This window comes from Lissotriton vulgaris, chromosome 5, assembly GCF_964263255.1.
Source record: "Lissotriton vulgaris chromosome 5, aLisVul1.2, whole genome shotgun sequence".
NCBI classification, from domain to species: domain Eukaryota; kingdom Metazoa; phylum Chordata; class Amphibia; order Caudata; family Salamandridae; genus Lissotriton; species Lissotriton vulgaris.
Window position 1 is genome coordinate 851,753,629 of NC_141693.1, and position 17,262 is coordinate 851,770,890.

Genomic DNA, 17,262 nt, shown 5'->3' on the forward strand with positions numbered 1-17,262 from the left:
TAGACTGTCTACCAGGTTTTTCTTAATAAACAATGCAAAATACATGTTTAAAGAAGTACGCTTTAAAGCTATTTGTTTGCATTGTTCATTTAGAAGCGCCGTCAGCTCCCCAGCAATAAAATCAGCCCCATCAGCAGTGAACCTGGACCCCACCCTGCCACCCTACCAAAAAGCACACAGTAGTCAGTCCGGCCCTGCCCATGATCATGTTTTGTGAATTAGTTCTTGATCTTGGCCACATATACTGCACTGTGGTTTGGACTTAGGTTTGTCTGCGCTTATACAATTGAAGTAAATTGACATTACTCTCTGTGGGGAAATGACCATGTTTAAGGTGAGGAAGAATATTAAGTAGAGAGGCACTCTTGCACCAATCACCTTTAACCTTTTCCTACTTGGCAAAGTTAGATGCATTGATGACCTGTAGTTTTTACCATGTACTCAAAACTTGTTACTATATAAACTACTCATGAACTAGATGATACAGATTCTGTTAACATGTGGTGAAGTTGGAGAAGTTGAACATTTCAGTGGATAAATTCTTCGTAATTAAGTTATTCCATTTTCCTGTAATAGAAACTCAGGTCAGAAGGAGATTCTTACGTTTTAATGCTTGTATGGAGCTTACGTTCTATGTAAGTATATTGAGGGACAGGTAAAATTAAAAGTCATCCCATATAATACGTAGTGCTGATATTTAAAAAAATGCCACCCCAAATAAGTTAAATAATCTAAAGTAAGTCTCTATGGTCTATGAAGAGTGTTTCCAAACCTACTCCTGCGTAAGGGCTGAGACTGGAGACTGGATTCTGAATTCGGAGACAGATGACTTGCTTGTTCCAGTAATATACACAGTTCGGATGATCAGAGTTGTGTAACAAATATCTGGGAGGAAATGGAAGCTGGAAACCGCTTACAAGCAGTCAAGCTCATCAACAAGATCATTACAAGTGCCCAGATAGCCCTCAGGAATGCCCTCTATATTTTCAGTCAAATTCAGATGCACTATATCTATTCATAGGCAAGGAACAATGAATCATTGACAGGATTTGGGTGATGCCTGGCCTACAAACTCGTTATACCTTGTCAGTATAAAAGATCCTCTTGAGAATGAAGTTCACACAAGGAATTTGAAGTCTCCTTCACAGGTCACTTTGGTTCGTGCAACCACCCTCCTGCTTCAAGATAGATCCTGGAGGCTGATTGGTTTAAAGTGTAACTACTGTATGGATTTTGTAAAATAAGTAAGTCATTTCCTTTTCCCATGCCCTTATTGTGTTGTTTTAAGGAGGTGTATTCCAAAACAATTATTTATAAGTGCAGGGGTTAAAATTAGGGTAATGGTTTCAAATGTACTATTAAGTACGAATCACTGGGACCATAATTGTGCACTTGTTCATTATTTTAATCTTGCACTAAAGAAAGAAAATGCAGAGTTACTTATCCTGTGGTCCATACTATAGGTCTATTTATAAAGCATTCCATGAGTACTCAAGGAAACCTACGAGAGTTATAGATTTCCCATTGTACTCCAATGCATATGTGCGACGAGTATGGTCTTCATGCATTTAAGTTAAGTTCTACTTAGCTTCAGTTTTTGACCTCTAGGAGTTAAGTCCATTATCATGAATCTTGGTATACAAAAACACATACTTCACTGAAGGGAAAGATGATTTTTCATTGACAACCACAAATGTGTAGACAAAAATGGATAGTCATATTTATCTATGACTTTGTTTATTTTTAATGGAAGAAACTGAAAACTTTATACTTCTGCTGTTAGTAGTATTGTAACAGCAGGTGTGAATAACCTTCAAATGGATAATTACTTAAAGTTTGAAGCAAAGTAAAATTAACATTTGTAAGTTTGACAAATGAGTAAATATTTTTTCTTAGCCGAAATAAATGACAGAAAAAAGTAGAATTTAAAATTCACAAATAACCAGTCGTCTCTCCCCACATGACTTGTCATTCCATTTGCCACTGCTGAACACCTCCACACAGTCCTCAGTCCCTTTTTCATCATTTGGCTCTCTTGGACCCCAGTTGGAGTAGCCAATTGCCTCTCCGCTTGGGTATCTGAAACTGCCTTCAGTGCGGAGGTCATTTATTCCTAGAAAAGATACTTTCTCTGTCTGGACTATTATTTCCTTGATAGCATCATTTTCTGCAGCATTCCTGGGTGAGGCGAGAGAGCCTCCTGCATTTGTACACATCAATTTTGCTGCCTCATAGTTGAGTTCACGATGATTGGCCACAAATAACTTTTCTCCTACACTCCTTCCATTGTTTAACAGGATGGCTGAAAGAGAGAAGTGAGATAGGCATTAATCATTGCAAGAAAGCGAATGGGGGACATTTAAGGTTTGGTAGGTGGGATACCACACCTTTTGGGGGTCAAAGCATGACTGTCTCTAGGACAGTGAGGCCGTTTCTATAGCACAGGGCATTGACTTCGGGTGGGGACGATGTGTTTGTAGGTATTTTATGGTTGTAAAAACACCTGCTGCTGTGTGATGGCCTCCAGCTAATTTCAGGCAACAATAAAAATGTCAAAATAACTCCTGTAATAAATTGTTCTTCCTGGAGAGAGATTGGAGTTTTGGCTAGTAGAAGTTTTGACTCATCTTAATGTAGCACAGAGGTTTACTATAAATTCTGCAAAGAATGTATACTATGCAAATCACAAAAGTGCATATAATGCAAATAGGTCAGTGTGTAATGCTTTTGTCAGAGAGATCCTTTGCGTTACTTGCAGTGTCTAAGGTAAAATTCTAATTTAGGACAGTGAGCTATAAACTGTCATAAAAGAGCTGCATGCAAACAGCAAGGTATAGATTAAAGCAGTATGAGTTTTTTCCCCAGTCTTTCATTATCCTAATGTTGCAAACAGGGTTCATTTGGGTAGAACTAAATTCTTATTATTAAAGAGAACCCCCAGCCATGGTGTTACATTTTAAATTTTGAGTTTGCGCTTCTCCAGGCCAAGCACTCAAACTATACTGCCTAACAGTATGGATAACATGGGACTCCCACATCCTGTAGTCCTCTGTCCTATGTAACACTTCCTATATACTGTTTTATACACATATGATTTATTGTCTTTGTGTAGTGTGTCTGTGTGATGTAAAGGACTCTGACATCCTACACTGGCATGAGTGGAGCTATAAAATTAATTAAATGCATCTGAGAGAGAGTGGTGATGGATATTTGTGGGGCACTGTTAAAGGGTGGTACTGAGGAAATCGATGGTGGAGGTGGTCATTAGGGGGCACCAACAAACAGTGTTGCGCCGGGCACCAGCAGTGCTAAAGCTGGCCCTGCATCAGAGGGGGCCACCTGTCCTGCTTAAGCTGCAGCCCACCCTTCAAATCCAGTTTTTCTAGTGGTGTGGCCCAAGCACTAGCTGCGAAATTGTTCAATTCCAGCTGGCTAACCATGTAATGGCAACATGACAGATTGGTCTCTATATTTTTTGTTTTTCAAAGACAAACCCACAAAGAGGTACAGCCATGAAATACAGAGTCATCATCAATTCACAATCCCATAAATAACACATGTGGTCAAATTATCAAAGGCAATGGAACAGGAGTGTTTTAACAAGTGATATCATAGTACTCCTACATCGATAACTTTAATGAGAATAGAGTGCTTGATTCCAGTCCAGGGAAGACATGGCTTGGCAGTTCGGGCTGAACTATTCTTTCAGTCCAGCCCCTACATTCTCCTTTCTTCCAACTTCATGGTCCTTTTTGCATGTCCAACCCCTCTTGTTTGCTCATCATGGTCCATTGTGTTGACTCTAACTCACCTGTCAGCCATAGGTGGTCTGTTGCTCTCGCACTGTCGTCCCACGGCTCTACATTGGCAATTTGCTGCCCCTGATTCCTCCCACATCCCCTCTGCTGTCAGTGTGTTTTCCCCTGTCCATTTGCTCCTGTCCTCCATGGTGTATTGTGCTTCCACTGCCACCCCATCTGCCCTCCGTGAAGAACATGCTGCTCCTGCCCCTTCCCAATGTCCTCCATATACAGGTCCTGCCCACTCCCTCTTGCCCTCCATGCTCCAGAGTGCTGACACTGTCCCTCCTGCTTGCATTGCATAGCCTGCTTGCTGCCCTTGTACCCATCCACCCTGCCATCCATTGTCCTTGTGCCTGGCCATGCCCCTTTTCTCCACATCTCAATGGTCTGTTGTACTACCACTGCCACTTCCTTCTGCCATTTGTGGACATCTTATTGACCTGCTTCTGCCATTACCCCTTCCCTCTTCCCCTGATCATCAACAAAAGTCTTTCTCTACAATGCATTTCAAAGGATACCATGTCCAGAGTCCTATAAAGGCTGCTATAACATGTCCATTGTGTGGCTAGCCAGATGGCCCTAGTGGTCAGGATGAGCTCATCCTGTCCTCTTATATATTTCTTTTAATTTAATTTCAGGACACAGGTGTGATATTCATTTTACCCCCCATGATCCGCAATGGTTTAAAGGCTTCTTACCAAATTTAACTTAAAGATTAAGGGGCAGATTTATGTTAACTGGCGCATCCCGAGGGATACGCCAGTTAACATGCGCCACAGTGCGCCACAGCTACGCCACCCATGGTGCGCCGCATTTAAGATGCGGCGCACCATGGGGCAAAAACGGCACAGATGCGTGACGCATCTGTGCCGGAAATGTGGCGCATTGCTGGAGTTGCGTCGCAACCGCGACGCAGCTCCAGCAATACTCTGGGGGGGCCTATTCTTTCAATGCTGCCTCAAGCCTTACACCTGCTTCAAGCAGGCGCAGGGTTTTGACGCAGCATTGCCCTGAAAGTGACTGAGTGAAATCTCATAGATTTCACTCAGCCACTTTCAGGAGGCGTTCCTGCGCAGGAACGCCCCCCCTGCGCAGGAACGCCTCCTCATGGCGCAGTGCTGTACAACGTGACGCATCTCCTAGATGCGTCACATTGTAAATAGGGCGCAGGGATGCGCCACGTTTCTGTGCCGTTGCGTCACGCAACGGCGGCGTAAACGTGGCGCAAGCCCTTCATAAATCTGCCCCTATCTTTTCACGGCAAGTGTGCTTTTTTTTGGTTGGTGAAAATCTGTTACTTTGTTTTTGAGATATTAACATTTTTAAAACAAACATACAGAGCTGGCGTTAAATGGTTTACACTTTTGTATTTCCCTGCCATTTAAACTTGTTAATCAATCCAGTCAATCACATTTAAGACATTGTGAGTGGCTGGACTAGGACTGAAATGTTGAAACCCGCAAGTCAACAATGGCTCACGATTTTAACACTGTGCATAAAAAAACGGACACAGCTATCGGCGGTAAACCCCAGATGTAGCCAACAACAGGGCATCCATGAGGCGGACCCACATACCTGCAAAAAAAGCTACCCTTAACAAAATGCCATTTTGATGCACCATTCACATGTTAAAATTGCTTTGAGACCTTCTTTTGGGTGCTAGATTCAACTGCCATTTTGCTCCTGACTCGCAAGTTATTTCGGACTCCGGAGCTGTAAATAACAAAAAACAGAAACAAGGCCAAACACACTAAAATAAGTGTCTGGCTTAGCTAGGAAGTCAGGAGGTTGAGGTCCATTGTATACTGCATGGGTTGGGCAGCCACTGCAGGTGAGGTACAAGGCTTGTCTGCAAGTAACCCATGCTGTTCATGGCTGAAGGTCTTGCACACTGTTAGTTGGGGAACTGTCACAGGTTAGGTGTAGGGCCTGGCCACAAAAATACATTGGACACCATCACCTCCTCCCACACCCAGAACGTAAAGGGAAGACCCTCTAAGGCTCCCAGCATGGTTTAAATGAAAACAGAAATAAAAAGGGATTCACTTTACTCTGACCCCTAAAATGTAGGCCAAGTTCATTTTTAACTGAGACAAATACCAAAGTCCCCGGGTACCATTACAAGGGCCAGCGAACTGCAAATCGTGAGGAAGATTTATAGACGGGGGTAGCTTCGTGCCAAATACCACAAACCCAGGGCCAGCTTTACCAACCGATGTATCAGCATTGGGAGCTCATGGTCATGAATTTGTAACTGCCTCTGGAAGGAGAAGACATACAGTGAAGCTTGCCCTCAGTTCACAGGTCCTACGTTTGTGGTACCACATAAGGATCCTAAAATTAGATTAAAAAATTTTTTTTAAACATGGCCTGGCAAAGATCATTCTCCTAGGTGCAATGGGGGTTGAGAATCTGTTGTAGGTTGCACGTAGACATGGCCAGTTGCCAGGCCTTGCAGGCAACCCATGCTGCACATTAAAGTAAGTTACAAAGAAAACATGGCATTCACTGAAAAAGCCACAATTAAAACCTAAGTATAGCTCTGAATCATATGTTCAAAACTCCTTTCGCCAGTTAGACTTAGCAACAAACACAATACACAAGATAATTTTCATCAACCGCAATTAAAACTGTACATTGCCAATAACACAAAAACAAAAAAGAGCTTTCAAGAGAAAAATATGGTGTATGGCGCAAGTTAGGGCATGATAATGGGCATGTGCGTTGCTAATCATACTTTTCAAATTCTAGTGGTGTTGACATAACTCTGTTTTGGGCAGTGGTTCTTTTGAAAACCATGAATATAGGTATATACGCATTGATTGCAAACTCAGCCGTAATTGGGAAATAAATCATGGGCACAGGGTCAAGACTGATTTGCATATGGCCATGTCTGAACTGGGGTGGCGTGGTGAGCAAAATAACGATGGGTTAAACCCAGATCTGTGACTGGGGTGAATGTTTAGTCAATGTGCAACATCCCGTCCATCATCTTGTGTGTTTTGCAACACAGCAGACATCACAGGCAGGAGGGGCAGTGGCTACTCAATGGACCATTAAGCACAGGAGGGAGGCTGAGACAGGGACTTGGAAAAAAGAGAGTAAGTGAGGGGACAAGGGAGAGTCAAGGATAGTAAGCATGAGGGGCAGTGACAGCACATCAGACCATGCAGGAGGGAGGGAGCAGGGGCATGGTCTCAGACAACAGAGGGCAGGGAGGCTGTTGGTGGGGGCAGCAGGCTAAGCACAAAGGGCAAGCAAGATGAGGAGTGGCAGCACAAAAGACCGCTTAGGGCAGGAGTGTAGGAGGGAGAAGTATACAGATTTGGAAAATGAAGGGTAGGCAAAAGATGGTAAGCAAGCTGACTACAGAGGCTAGAGCTGAATGGGCAGCACAAAAGACCACGGAGGGCATGAGGTGTAGGGGCATGTACAAAAAGAATAAAGGGATGGAGAAGGGGTGCAGGAGCAGAGGCAGCTAGCTAACCTAGTAGGGAATGCTGGCATGGGAGGGACAGAAGCTGTCTACAGAGGCCTAGAGGGCTGGAGGGATGGGGGAGGGGAACGCAAACGGTGAACAGAGAGCAGACAAAACAGGCGGCCATGGTATTCAGGCGAGCATGGACAGGGTCAGTAAATTGGACCATGGAAGGTAGGGGGGAGGGGCAGGCACATGGAGAACATTGGGAAGGTGGTGGGGGTCACAGGCAGCTGTATAGTATTAAAATCTTAGCTTACATTAGTAAACCCTAGAAATGTGCTAGATAAAATGGTTAACTTAATGTATAGATAGATGTTGACATGAGTTAAAAACTCATGCTTGAAAACCAAAAAAACAAAACAATGAACTTAACTAGTTATCATTTGGATAGGTAACTATAACTTGTGCCCCACCATGGACTGCCTATGCAGTCACATGTTACATCAATCATGACAAGTTAAATGACATCTCAAAGGACATCATTGATGATGTCACAGATGACATTCTCCAAGTTATTGCTCATCAAATAACTCTATAAAGCACTTTATCATTTAAAAACAAATAATAAGTGGCAAAGGGCAAATGTGTTCCAAAGCCCTTCTAAGTGAAGCTGATTCAAGGTTGAGTTTGACCATTTAATTCTTCAACCCATAAAACAAGTGTACTTCAGCATTTAATGCTATTTTCCAAGTTGAAGTGTAACTTAACTAAAATAATTTGAAATCAGTACACTGACATGTCCAAACTGTGCTTTTTAGTGTGATATCTGTACCAGTAGTGGCCTGGGATCTATAAATAGCCCGGAAAATGAGTTCATACCAGTCCTATATTGTACAGAGTGAAAAAAGTGAGTCTAAATTTGTCCAGGAGTATTTGGTAGTGCAAATTATGTACCTCTCTATAGGCTAATTGGCGATGATCCCTGAATCCAACCCAACTAAATGTCGTCCTCTGGTCTTCAGTCTCTGTGGGTTATCACTATAACCAATAAGGCTAATCCAATGCTAATCTGGAAAAATTCACCTTGTGGCATGGAAATCTCTATTTGAATGCTGAAGTGTAACCGATTTCAATTTGAATACAACCAGTTGTATTACAGTTTGAAACAACAACTTCTCTGAAGATTTTTATGTGCAAATTATGCAGACAGTTTTAAATTCGCCAGGGTTTGTGTTGAAATTAAACTGTATACATTTTCACAAAGCTTGTAATCCAGCAAGCGGTTTGCACATATGTAATTTCATATCTGAAAAAACCAATGGGCACATTGATTATTGCGAATTTGGGGGCAGAGGTATGCACAAACTGATCACAAGAAGCATTTGAAAATTGTAAACCTACTTTTTGCTTTCAGTATTTTATTTTGCAAACTAATATATCGGTGCACCAGCTAAGGAATTGCAGAAAAATTGCCGAATGGCGTTCCTAATTAATATTCATTCAGCAGGTCACACTTTGCTGCCTTTCCCTTGGGCGAACCAGTTACCAACCCAACTTCGGAGTCTGTAACATATCAGTGGTTCGAGCAGATATTATAGACATAAACCATTGATACATAACAAAGCGACTCAGATTTTAAAAGGAATACCTATTTCACTCCCCTTCAAAACAGTGATTCAGTATGAGTTGCAGAATCTATTTGTCGAGTTGGAAAAAGTATACTGAATAGTAAAATGTTTTTTTGAACATATCAAGAAGTGATTACGTGACCGTGTACCCAGTATTTTACTGAATACTGCTAGATCCAATAAAAACAAATATGTGGAACTGTCTCCGATTTTTAGTACAATTTTCACCTTTCTTCAGCTTGGAGGAGGCATCCCGCAATAAATTCAGCTGTAGATTCATAGCACTCATTTGTCTCTTGAGTAGGTCAAGATCTGCGGATAAAAAGATATGATTAGATCACAGGGTTTTTGTAAATATGATGTTTATATGCAATTAAATGTGTTTATTAGCAGTAAGATAGGGTCAATGTAGCCCTTTTAGGTTAAAAATGAAAATGTAGAAATTTCAGCTCATTCAGGTAGGGCAAGAAATATTTTGTGGAAATAAACTGGGGAATTCAAATATGACAGTGCAATATTTTTGCATCTATCTAACTATCTATCTATCTATCTATCTATCTATCTATCTATCTATCTATCTATCTATCTATCTATCTATCTATCTATCTATCTATCTATCTATCTATCTATCTATCTATCTGTCTGTCTGTCTGTCTGTCTATATATCTCTCTCTCTTTCTCTCTGTCTCCATTAAAATTCAGCAGTTATAGTTACCTAAGCTAACTATAGTTTACACCCCCAAAATGCACTGCTTGTGACCTCACATATTATGTCACCAATGACATGGCCAGGGACATACCTGATGACATCATTACTGCTCCCTGTCTGTGAGAGCAATCATTTAATCTGTTTCCTATGTCCTGTGGTAGGCACCCCAGGACATAGCAGGAGCTGGTCCTGGAGGAGGGGAGTGGAGGTCCCAAGAACAATTATTGGCTCCAGGAGGGGGGCCATGTGGCCCCCTTCCTTTCACTTTCACAGGCCTGCACTGGGAAGGTGGTAGTCCTCTGGCTGGGAATGGCCTAGGAGGGGTGCCCCCTCCCTTTTTAAGAAAAAGAAATCCCCAGGAAGGTGGTGGTCCCTGGGGCCCGGGGGTCCACATGCCCCTCCAAGCCATATTTAATTTACCCCCAGGGAAGTGGTGATCCCCGGGTCTCGGGAGGCCTGTGCTGCCCCGTTAAGCATTTTATTTTCAGCCCTGCGGAGATGGTGGTTCCTGGGACTCGGGGTTCTGCAAGGTTCCCCCAAGCATTTAATTGTAGCCTCAGGGAGGCGGCTGTCCCCAGGGCATTTTTAGGCTCTTGGAGGGGGACCCTGTTTGCCACCCTCCATTGTTTTTACTAATCCCTGCATGCCCCCATGACCTGGCCCACCTGGGGGCTACAATGAAAACAAGTGTGGCAGCCTGTACTTGATTATTTTTTGGGGGGAATTCACAGTGATATTGGCAAATGTTTTGCAAAAAACCCTGTGGATTAGAAAAAACAAAAAAGTTTATGACATGGAGGGGTTCCATGGGAACCCCAATGCCAAGGCATGCGGGTCAGGGTATTCCTACCCTGCCCCCTTTTCTTTTTTTTCCCATTTTGCTGTGGGACTCGGCTGAAGATGGCTGACAACACTTCCTGGTTGAAGTGTTGGCAGCCAATCAGAGCTCTGCATTTTCCTGCATGAGCTCATCATTATTTGCAAATTAGCCATGGTCAAAGATATCCTTATTTGGATTTACTTACTCAACAACCACAGAACGATTTAAACCAAATAACAAAAAGTGCAATCTGAATACTAAAAGCTAGCTTTCTGCCACATTTTATGTAATTCTGTCCCGCGGTTCAGGCTGCAATCATGTCTAAAGCTCCTATGGACATTAACATGGGAAACACACTCATTTGCCCCCCTTTTTCTCGGCCCCCGCTTGACTGATTACACTGAAACTTTCCATGCACTCCAAGGATTACTGGCACAGTGTTTTTGGAAAATTCTGTGAAGATTCGTCAAACAAAGGCAAAGATATAGGCAAGTCAAAAACACTTTTTGCATGGAATCATGGTCCAACTATAACTACCTATTGGCGACCGCCAGTAGGTGATATATATCATTTCAAGGCTGAAAGATGTGGAGTTAAGCATAACAAACCTCTGGATATCTGCATATACTTACCTTCAGACTCAGGATATTATTTTATATGACAATATTTTTTAACTCAATATTTTGACATACAACTAAGTCTGGAGTCCTTTCAGACTCCAACGTTCTTCACTTTCACAACAGGTGAACGAGAAGGTTCAATGTCTAGTAACAAAATCTCTGCTGGCCAGATAACTGTAAATACTCAACCACCATGAATTCTGGTTTAAAAGTTCATCTTTCAACTAATTTCAACTAATTTAATACTGTCAATTGGTGAAGTGAAAGGAAAGACGACAGAAGTCCTGCCTTTATCCTTACTTATATAGGTGAGCTTTTTAAATATCACATCTCCTACAAATCATGTTTGTAGCAGTAATATAGAATACAAGAAGTTTCACATATGTTCCATAAAAGGTGCCTATAAAAGCTAAATAGCAGAGGTCACTGTAATGCTCCCAGCAAATCCCACAGTCAGGTGTTCTCAGACAAGATTACATGTGGATATGTCTAGAGGTCTGGGTCTTCCATGAAGAATATAAGTCAACCAAGCTAACCAAGTGGGAGATACTGATCAAGCTAGGTAGTGAAAGCCAACATCAGAGATTCCATGACAAACATTGAAAGCAGATATTAGATCCTGTGAGAACCGTGCTCTGATACCACACTCAAATTCCCACCTACCTAAATTATCCGTGATGTGTCTGTAGTCACCTTTTGTAGTGCATCCAATAGATTTTTAGTGATCAATTTCAAGAATACGCTTAGCTTTAATTCCAAGGAGCTTTGAGTTGTGTAAAGCAGAGTTGCAGATTGGCATAAAATAGGAAACGTCCTAATGATTCTCATATATTTCTTTCAACAATAAAGTAACTAGATCTATTTTGAGATTTCATTGACCACGTCTGTTGCTAAGCATGTATAAGTAGCATCTGTTAGAATATAAAATTTCAAGTAGTAAGATCAATTTGAATTTGTTTTATGGGCAGATGAGATTTCCTGAAGGATAACTTTTTCTGAACTTTTGCGCTTATTATGCATAGTGCAACACAAGTGTTCTCTTTAGAGCCTGTTAATTTGGATGATTTTCGAGTTGAAACGTCAGCAATTCCCGCACCAAGTTGGCATGTCATATTGAGCAGACTCCATAGTTATTAGATAATCTAAACGTTTTACAGACTTTCTGTGGAAGTTCCTTTAAGAGCTGATTGTCATAACAAGCATTTTCACTGGGAGCTCAATCTCATAATAAGCTTTTTCAGTATGAGGTGTTAGTGACTTTTTTCTTACTGTGGGTTAGGAAATGAAAGCAACAAGCTTTGTTTGCAAATGTTCATAGCAGGCACCTCATTTCCATACCAGAAACCAGTGAAAGCAGGCGGTTAAATTGCAGGATACACTTTCAAGAATGCTTTATAATATATTCACCATGACATCTTTAATGCTATAGATATAGGCAATATTTGTCACGGGATCATTTTAGGAAACACACCAATGTATCCAAGAAAATACCCAATGAAAGGTGTCAGTTGGATGAGTACAGCCAGAACTTACACTGGGCGCAGAGCTCCTTTAATCCCTGGCTGAGCATTTCCTGACAAAAAGTCCCTGTTAGTTATAGCAGGTTAATTTCATGACGGACTCTATGGGAATAATGTGGAAACATTTCCAGAAAAACTTAAAAGACAAGGAAGTTTCTAAAGTAAACATTGAGTACCTTCCAGAAAAAGCATGTGTTATGTGCATGAAGGTAACCTCTTCCCCTCTAGTCATAAAGGCTTGAAGGTTTTACCAGAAAAAACGAATTCACTTTTTTGATAACCTGTTGCAATCCTCTACAATGACTTGTGGCTTTTTGCATCAAAGAACATTCAAATATTTAGTGAAATTGGCTATAGACAAATCCAGGAAAGAAAGAAGTTAAAGATATTGGGCCTTATTTATGAGGTCTCGCGACAGTTTTGCGCTTCCATTGCGTCACTTTTTGTGACGCATCGACGTAAAACATGCCTCTTGTTGCCCACTATTTACAAAGTGATGCATCTAAGCAGATGCATCACTTTGTAAACCCCTGCGCTACATTATACCTGCGTCAGGTATAATGTAATGTAATGTAATGTAATGTAAGGGCCATTTCTATAGCGCACCTATCACTCCAAAGAGCATCTTGGCGCTGTGACCAAAGCCAGATGGCACAGGCTGGTCTTACTGCTCTAATCTGGGGGTCTGAACACACTAAACCAACGCTTTGCAAGCTGAGTCCATGATATTGTATATACAGGTCTTAAGTGATTTCCTGAAAAGACTTTCAGAGGGAATTTGACAAATCTGGGGCGGGAGTTTATTCCATGCCCTAGACCCGATCACTCCAAGAGATTTCCCTCCCTTGGTGACCAGCCTAAACTTTGGGTTTATCAGCAGATTCAAGTTTGAAGATCTAAAATTGCGTACTGGGGAGTAGTGTCTAAACGCATTCTGGAGTTGTTGGGTCTGCTAATGTTTTTTTCTGAAGAGGCTTTACAGCTGTGAGTTTCCATTCTATCAGAATCTCACAGTGGAGAGAGAGGAATTGATGATGCTATTAATAATGGGGTTTGCCGTATCCACTATCGCTTTTAAAAACATAGGGGGGCAGGGATCAAAAGGCGAGCCCTGGTTACTAGATAGTATGGCCTGGCGGGACTCCTCCATGCTAATGGGGCGGAATGTCTTAAAACAGGGCATGCTGGTATCAGCCCGACACTCCTCGTCAGAGGTGAATACCCCGGGCAGGGAAAAATCTTTGATGATGTCTTTAACCTTTTGTTCAAAATAATTGGCAATAGTATTACAAAGGGCCAATGAGGGTGGGATTTCCTGCCAGAGCACTTTGGGGTTTCTAAAGGTATTTACAATCCTAAAGATCTCTTTCTGTTTATTATTAGAGGAGTCGATGGCTGCCAGGTAATAAGCTTTTTTAGCGCGCTTAATCAAGGCATGACACTGCCTCCGTGCCGTTTTATAGATGATAAGATCCTCCTTAGCATAAATTCGGCGCAACCTCCGTTCCAACGCTCTGACTTCGCCTTGTTTCTCCTTTAAAGACAATGAGAACCATGGTGCCGATACCTTCTTGCAGTGGGGTGCGCTATTTAAACCTGCCGACTCCATCTGCCCACTAATAATGTATGAAGGCTGGGAATTCCCACATAAGTAAGCCTCGTAGAAGTGACACAATGAAATCTACACACTGAGAAGTGACGCATCACTGCTTTCTCACAGCGATGCGTCACTTCTCATAAATGAGGCCCATCGTTCTCCAGAGCACTGATGGTGAGCAAAGCATGGAGATCAGATAGGGGTTCTCGGACTCTGCTGTAATGTTTTTGAACCATGAAGTACTCAGAAAATGGAAAATGTGCAAATCACTCGAAAATAATTATATAAAATAAATAATCTCAACTGCCTGTCTTCTCACTTTCTTCTTTGACTTTAGCAGTAGGGCTCTACATTTGAGAAATGTCTTCAACTATAATGCCTGGATCACAAGTCTGTCATAGAATAACGGCCTACTTTTAAAGGAATATAGCATTTGTTCCAGGAAATCTGCCATTACTGTCCCCATGGGAGAGGGATCCCCCACCAAATTTATAAATGACCGCCAAGCAGACGGTCATTTATAATGCATTGACAAGAACCACCATTGCAACAGTTCCTGCCAATATGTTTCGCAGTTTTGTGCAGGGCTGTGTCAAATGGTAATAATGCTTCCCAGGTCATGGGAGATCCCATGGCGAGGGGAGCATTACTTTTTATTTTCAAAAAAGAAAATCCAGTTTTAGGATTTTCTTTTTGAAAATTAAGGCCCAGATGTAGGTAATAGCAAATTACCGAATGGTAAATACCGAATTTTACCAATTCGGTATTTACTATTCGGTAATTGCTTTGTAGGTAAAATATTCGGTAAAAATACCGAATCGGTAAGATTTGGTAATTACTGATTCGGTAATTACCGAATCTGTATTTGCCATTGATTCCTATGGGCCTTGAAGCCCATAGGATTCCATAGCAAATACAGATTCGGTAGTTACCGAATCGGTAAATTTACCGATTTTACAAGGGGGACAGGGTGTCACTGTGACACCCTGTTTCACCCCTGTTTCTGGCTTGTGTGCCATGTGACACACATACATGCCCTTAGGGCATGTCTGTGTGCCACATGGCACAGGTGTACATGCACAGATGTGCATGTACACTGGAATTCGTTATTTACCATGGAATAGTATTCCATGGTAAATAACGATTTGGTAAGGGCCTGTGGCACTGATTACAGTGCCACCTACATATGGATTTACAGAATCGGTATATTTACCAATTCGGTATTTTACCGATTCTGTAAATTTACCGAATAGGTAAATATACTGATTCTGTAAATATGAGGCCCCCTATATGTCAAATCCCAAATACCGGTCGGTAACGGCCGAAATCGGCCGTTACCGACCAGTATTTGGCGACCTACACCTGGCCCAAAGACCCTAAGGGCCTAATTAATAAGTTGGTGGTCTGTATACTCCATTGCAATGATAAGAGAGTATACATATCCCCAACATATTGGTCCGTCCACCCAATTTAGATGTAGGTGACTATAGGTTTGACTAAAGTAGTAATTGCTTGATCACAGGTGCAAGCAGTTTTTCAATAGAAACAGACCGCCGCGGAGTATAAAAGGAACCGTTTCTCCAAGCGCATTAACTGACGCTGGAGACCGGGTTACCAGGCTGACGGTGAGGAGCTCAAACTACGGAGGTAAGAGAACGGGGAATCCGGGCGCATTCTACCCGTGAGCTTGAACTAACATCGGGATATTTAGACATAACTGACATTGTCTGCAGTAGCTCTCTACCCTTAAAAATGAGATTAACATTAAGAGGGCGCATTCTACCCCAGAGCATGAGCGGACATTGGGATAATCAGACAAAACTGACAATGTGTGCATGGACTTTATACCCTTAAAAATGAGACTAATCTGGAGAGGGCTTTACAATGTTGTCTATATAGCCACATGATTCAAGCCTTTAAATCTCTATGCCCTGCAACAGCCCTTTAATTTGCGCTTTTTAAATCATATACGCTCTATGTCTACAAATAAATGAATAGAACATGACTCAAACTGAATTGAATCACCTCTAAGGAATGGAATATGATAAAGTATAAAATGTGCACTCCATTTCTCTACCTAGCTAAAAGGAATCGTCTTAAATTTTAAAAAGAAGCACTCCATCTCCTTTATACTTAAGCAAGATCTAAAAGTGGATAAGATGCTCACCGGAGGTTCACCCTGAGTTTTCCACATAACGAAGGAAATTTTACGCTCCTATTACCAGCTACATAGTAAGCATACTTTTAACCAGCTCTATAAGATACTTCTAAATGCAGTGTCTTAAATGTAATACACTTATTGTATACCTGATATTATGTATACACAGGTTATTTTAAGGAACCATCCTGATTGTTAACAGTGGACATGAAAAATATCCATATGGTTGGAAATAAATCCTTAAAGCAGCTACTTTAAAATACAAAGTAAGCATTGGATTACCTAAACGTGAGTGGTGATAAAAGATGTAGTTTTGTGGATTAAAGTAAACACACTAATTGTACACAAAATAATATTGTGTGTACACAGGTCTTTGAAAGAAACAAACCAGAATCATAAGAGTGGATAAGATTTATCTATCCCCAGGATTTAGACTGACACCGCAAATTGAATACTGCGAATTAAGTAAGAAATCTTCTTGTGTACACTCTAGACACCGATAGAATTGTAAAAAACTTTCTGTAAATGAGATCTCTCTATGAATGTATTCTAATTGACTGTTCCGTATATTTTTAGATTGAAGAAGTTTGATTGTAGTCCTGAGGAAGGTGTACCATCAATCTTAAACACCGAAACGCGTCGACAACTTGGTTACTTTTAACTTCTGTGAATGTGTATATGTGCTTAATGTCAATATATTGTAATTGTTTTTAAATGCAAAACTGTTGATTATATACCATGCTGGTTTCTGACAAAATTTTTAATAAATTTGATTTTAATGAAAATTATGTTTTTTTGAGATAATTGTGGAACATGTCAGGATACATATCATTGAGATCAGAAATGTTTTTGGTGTCTTATTCCTAAAAGCGTTTTGCGCTTTAATTTAGGAACCACAGAAAGGAACCAATTACCCTTTGTATTGCTTGATCACTGCCATAGACAAATCTGATGTCCCGATGGAGATGGGCCATTGGAGAAATGGG

The 17,262-nt window shown here is 41.3% G+C and overlaps 1 protein-coding gene across 1 annotated transcript in view; it reads right to left on the reverse strand.

Annotated features, from left to right (window-relative positions):
• Positions 1–1,698: 1,698 nt before the first annotated feature.
• LOC147711695 (pulmonary surfactant-associated protein D-like) overlaps positions 1,699–17,262 on the reverse strand; it is a 147,845-nt gene continuing 132,281 nt past the window's right edge. The window contains exons 4-5 of the mRNA XM_086922412.1: positions 9,081–9,164; positions 1,699–2,302 (exon numbers count right to left, since the gene is read on the reverse strand). Of these exons, the coding sequence (XP_086778538.1) occupies positions 1,926–2,302; positions 9,081–9,164 (461 nt within the window). The 3' untranslated portion in view covers positions 1,699–1,925. The remainder of the gene's footprint in view (positions 2,303–9,080; positions 9,165–17,262) is intronic.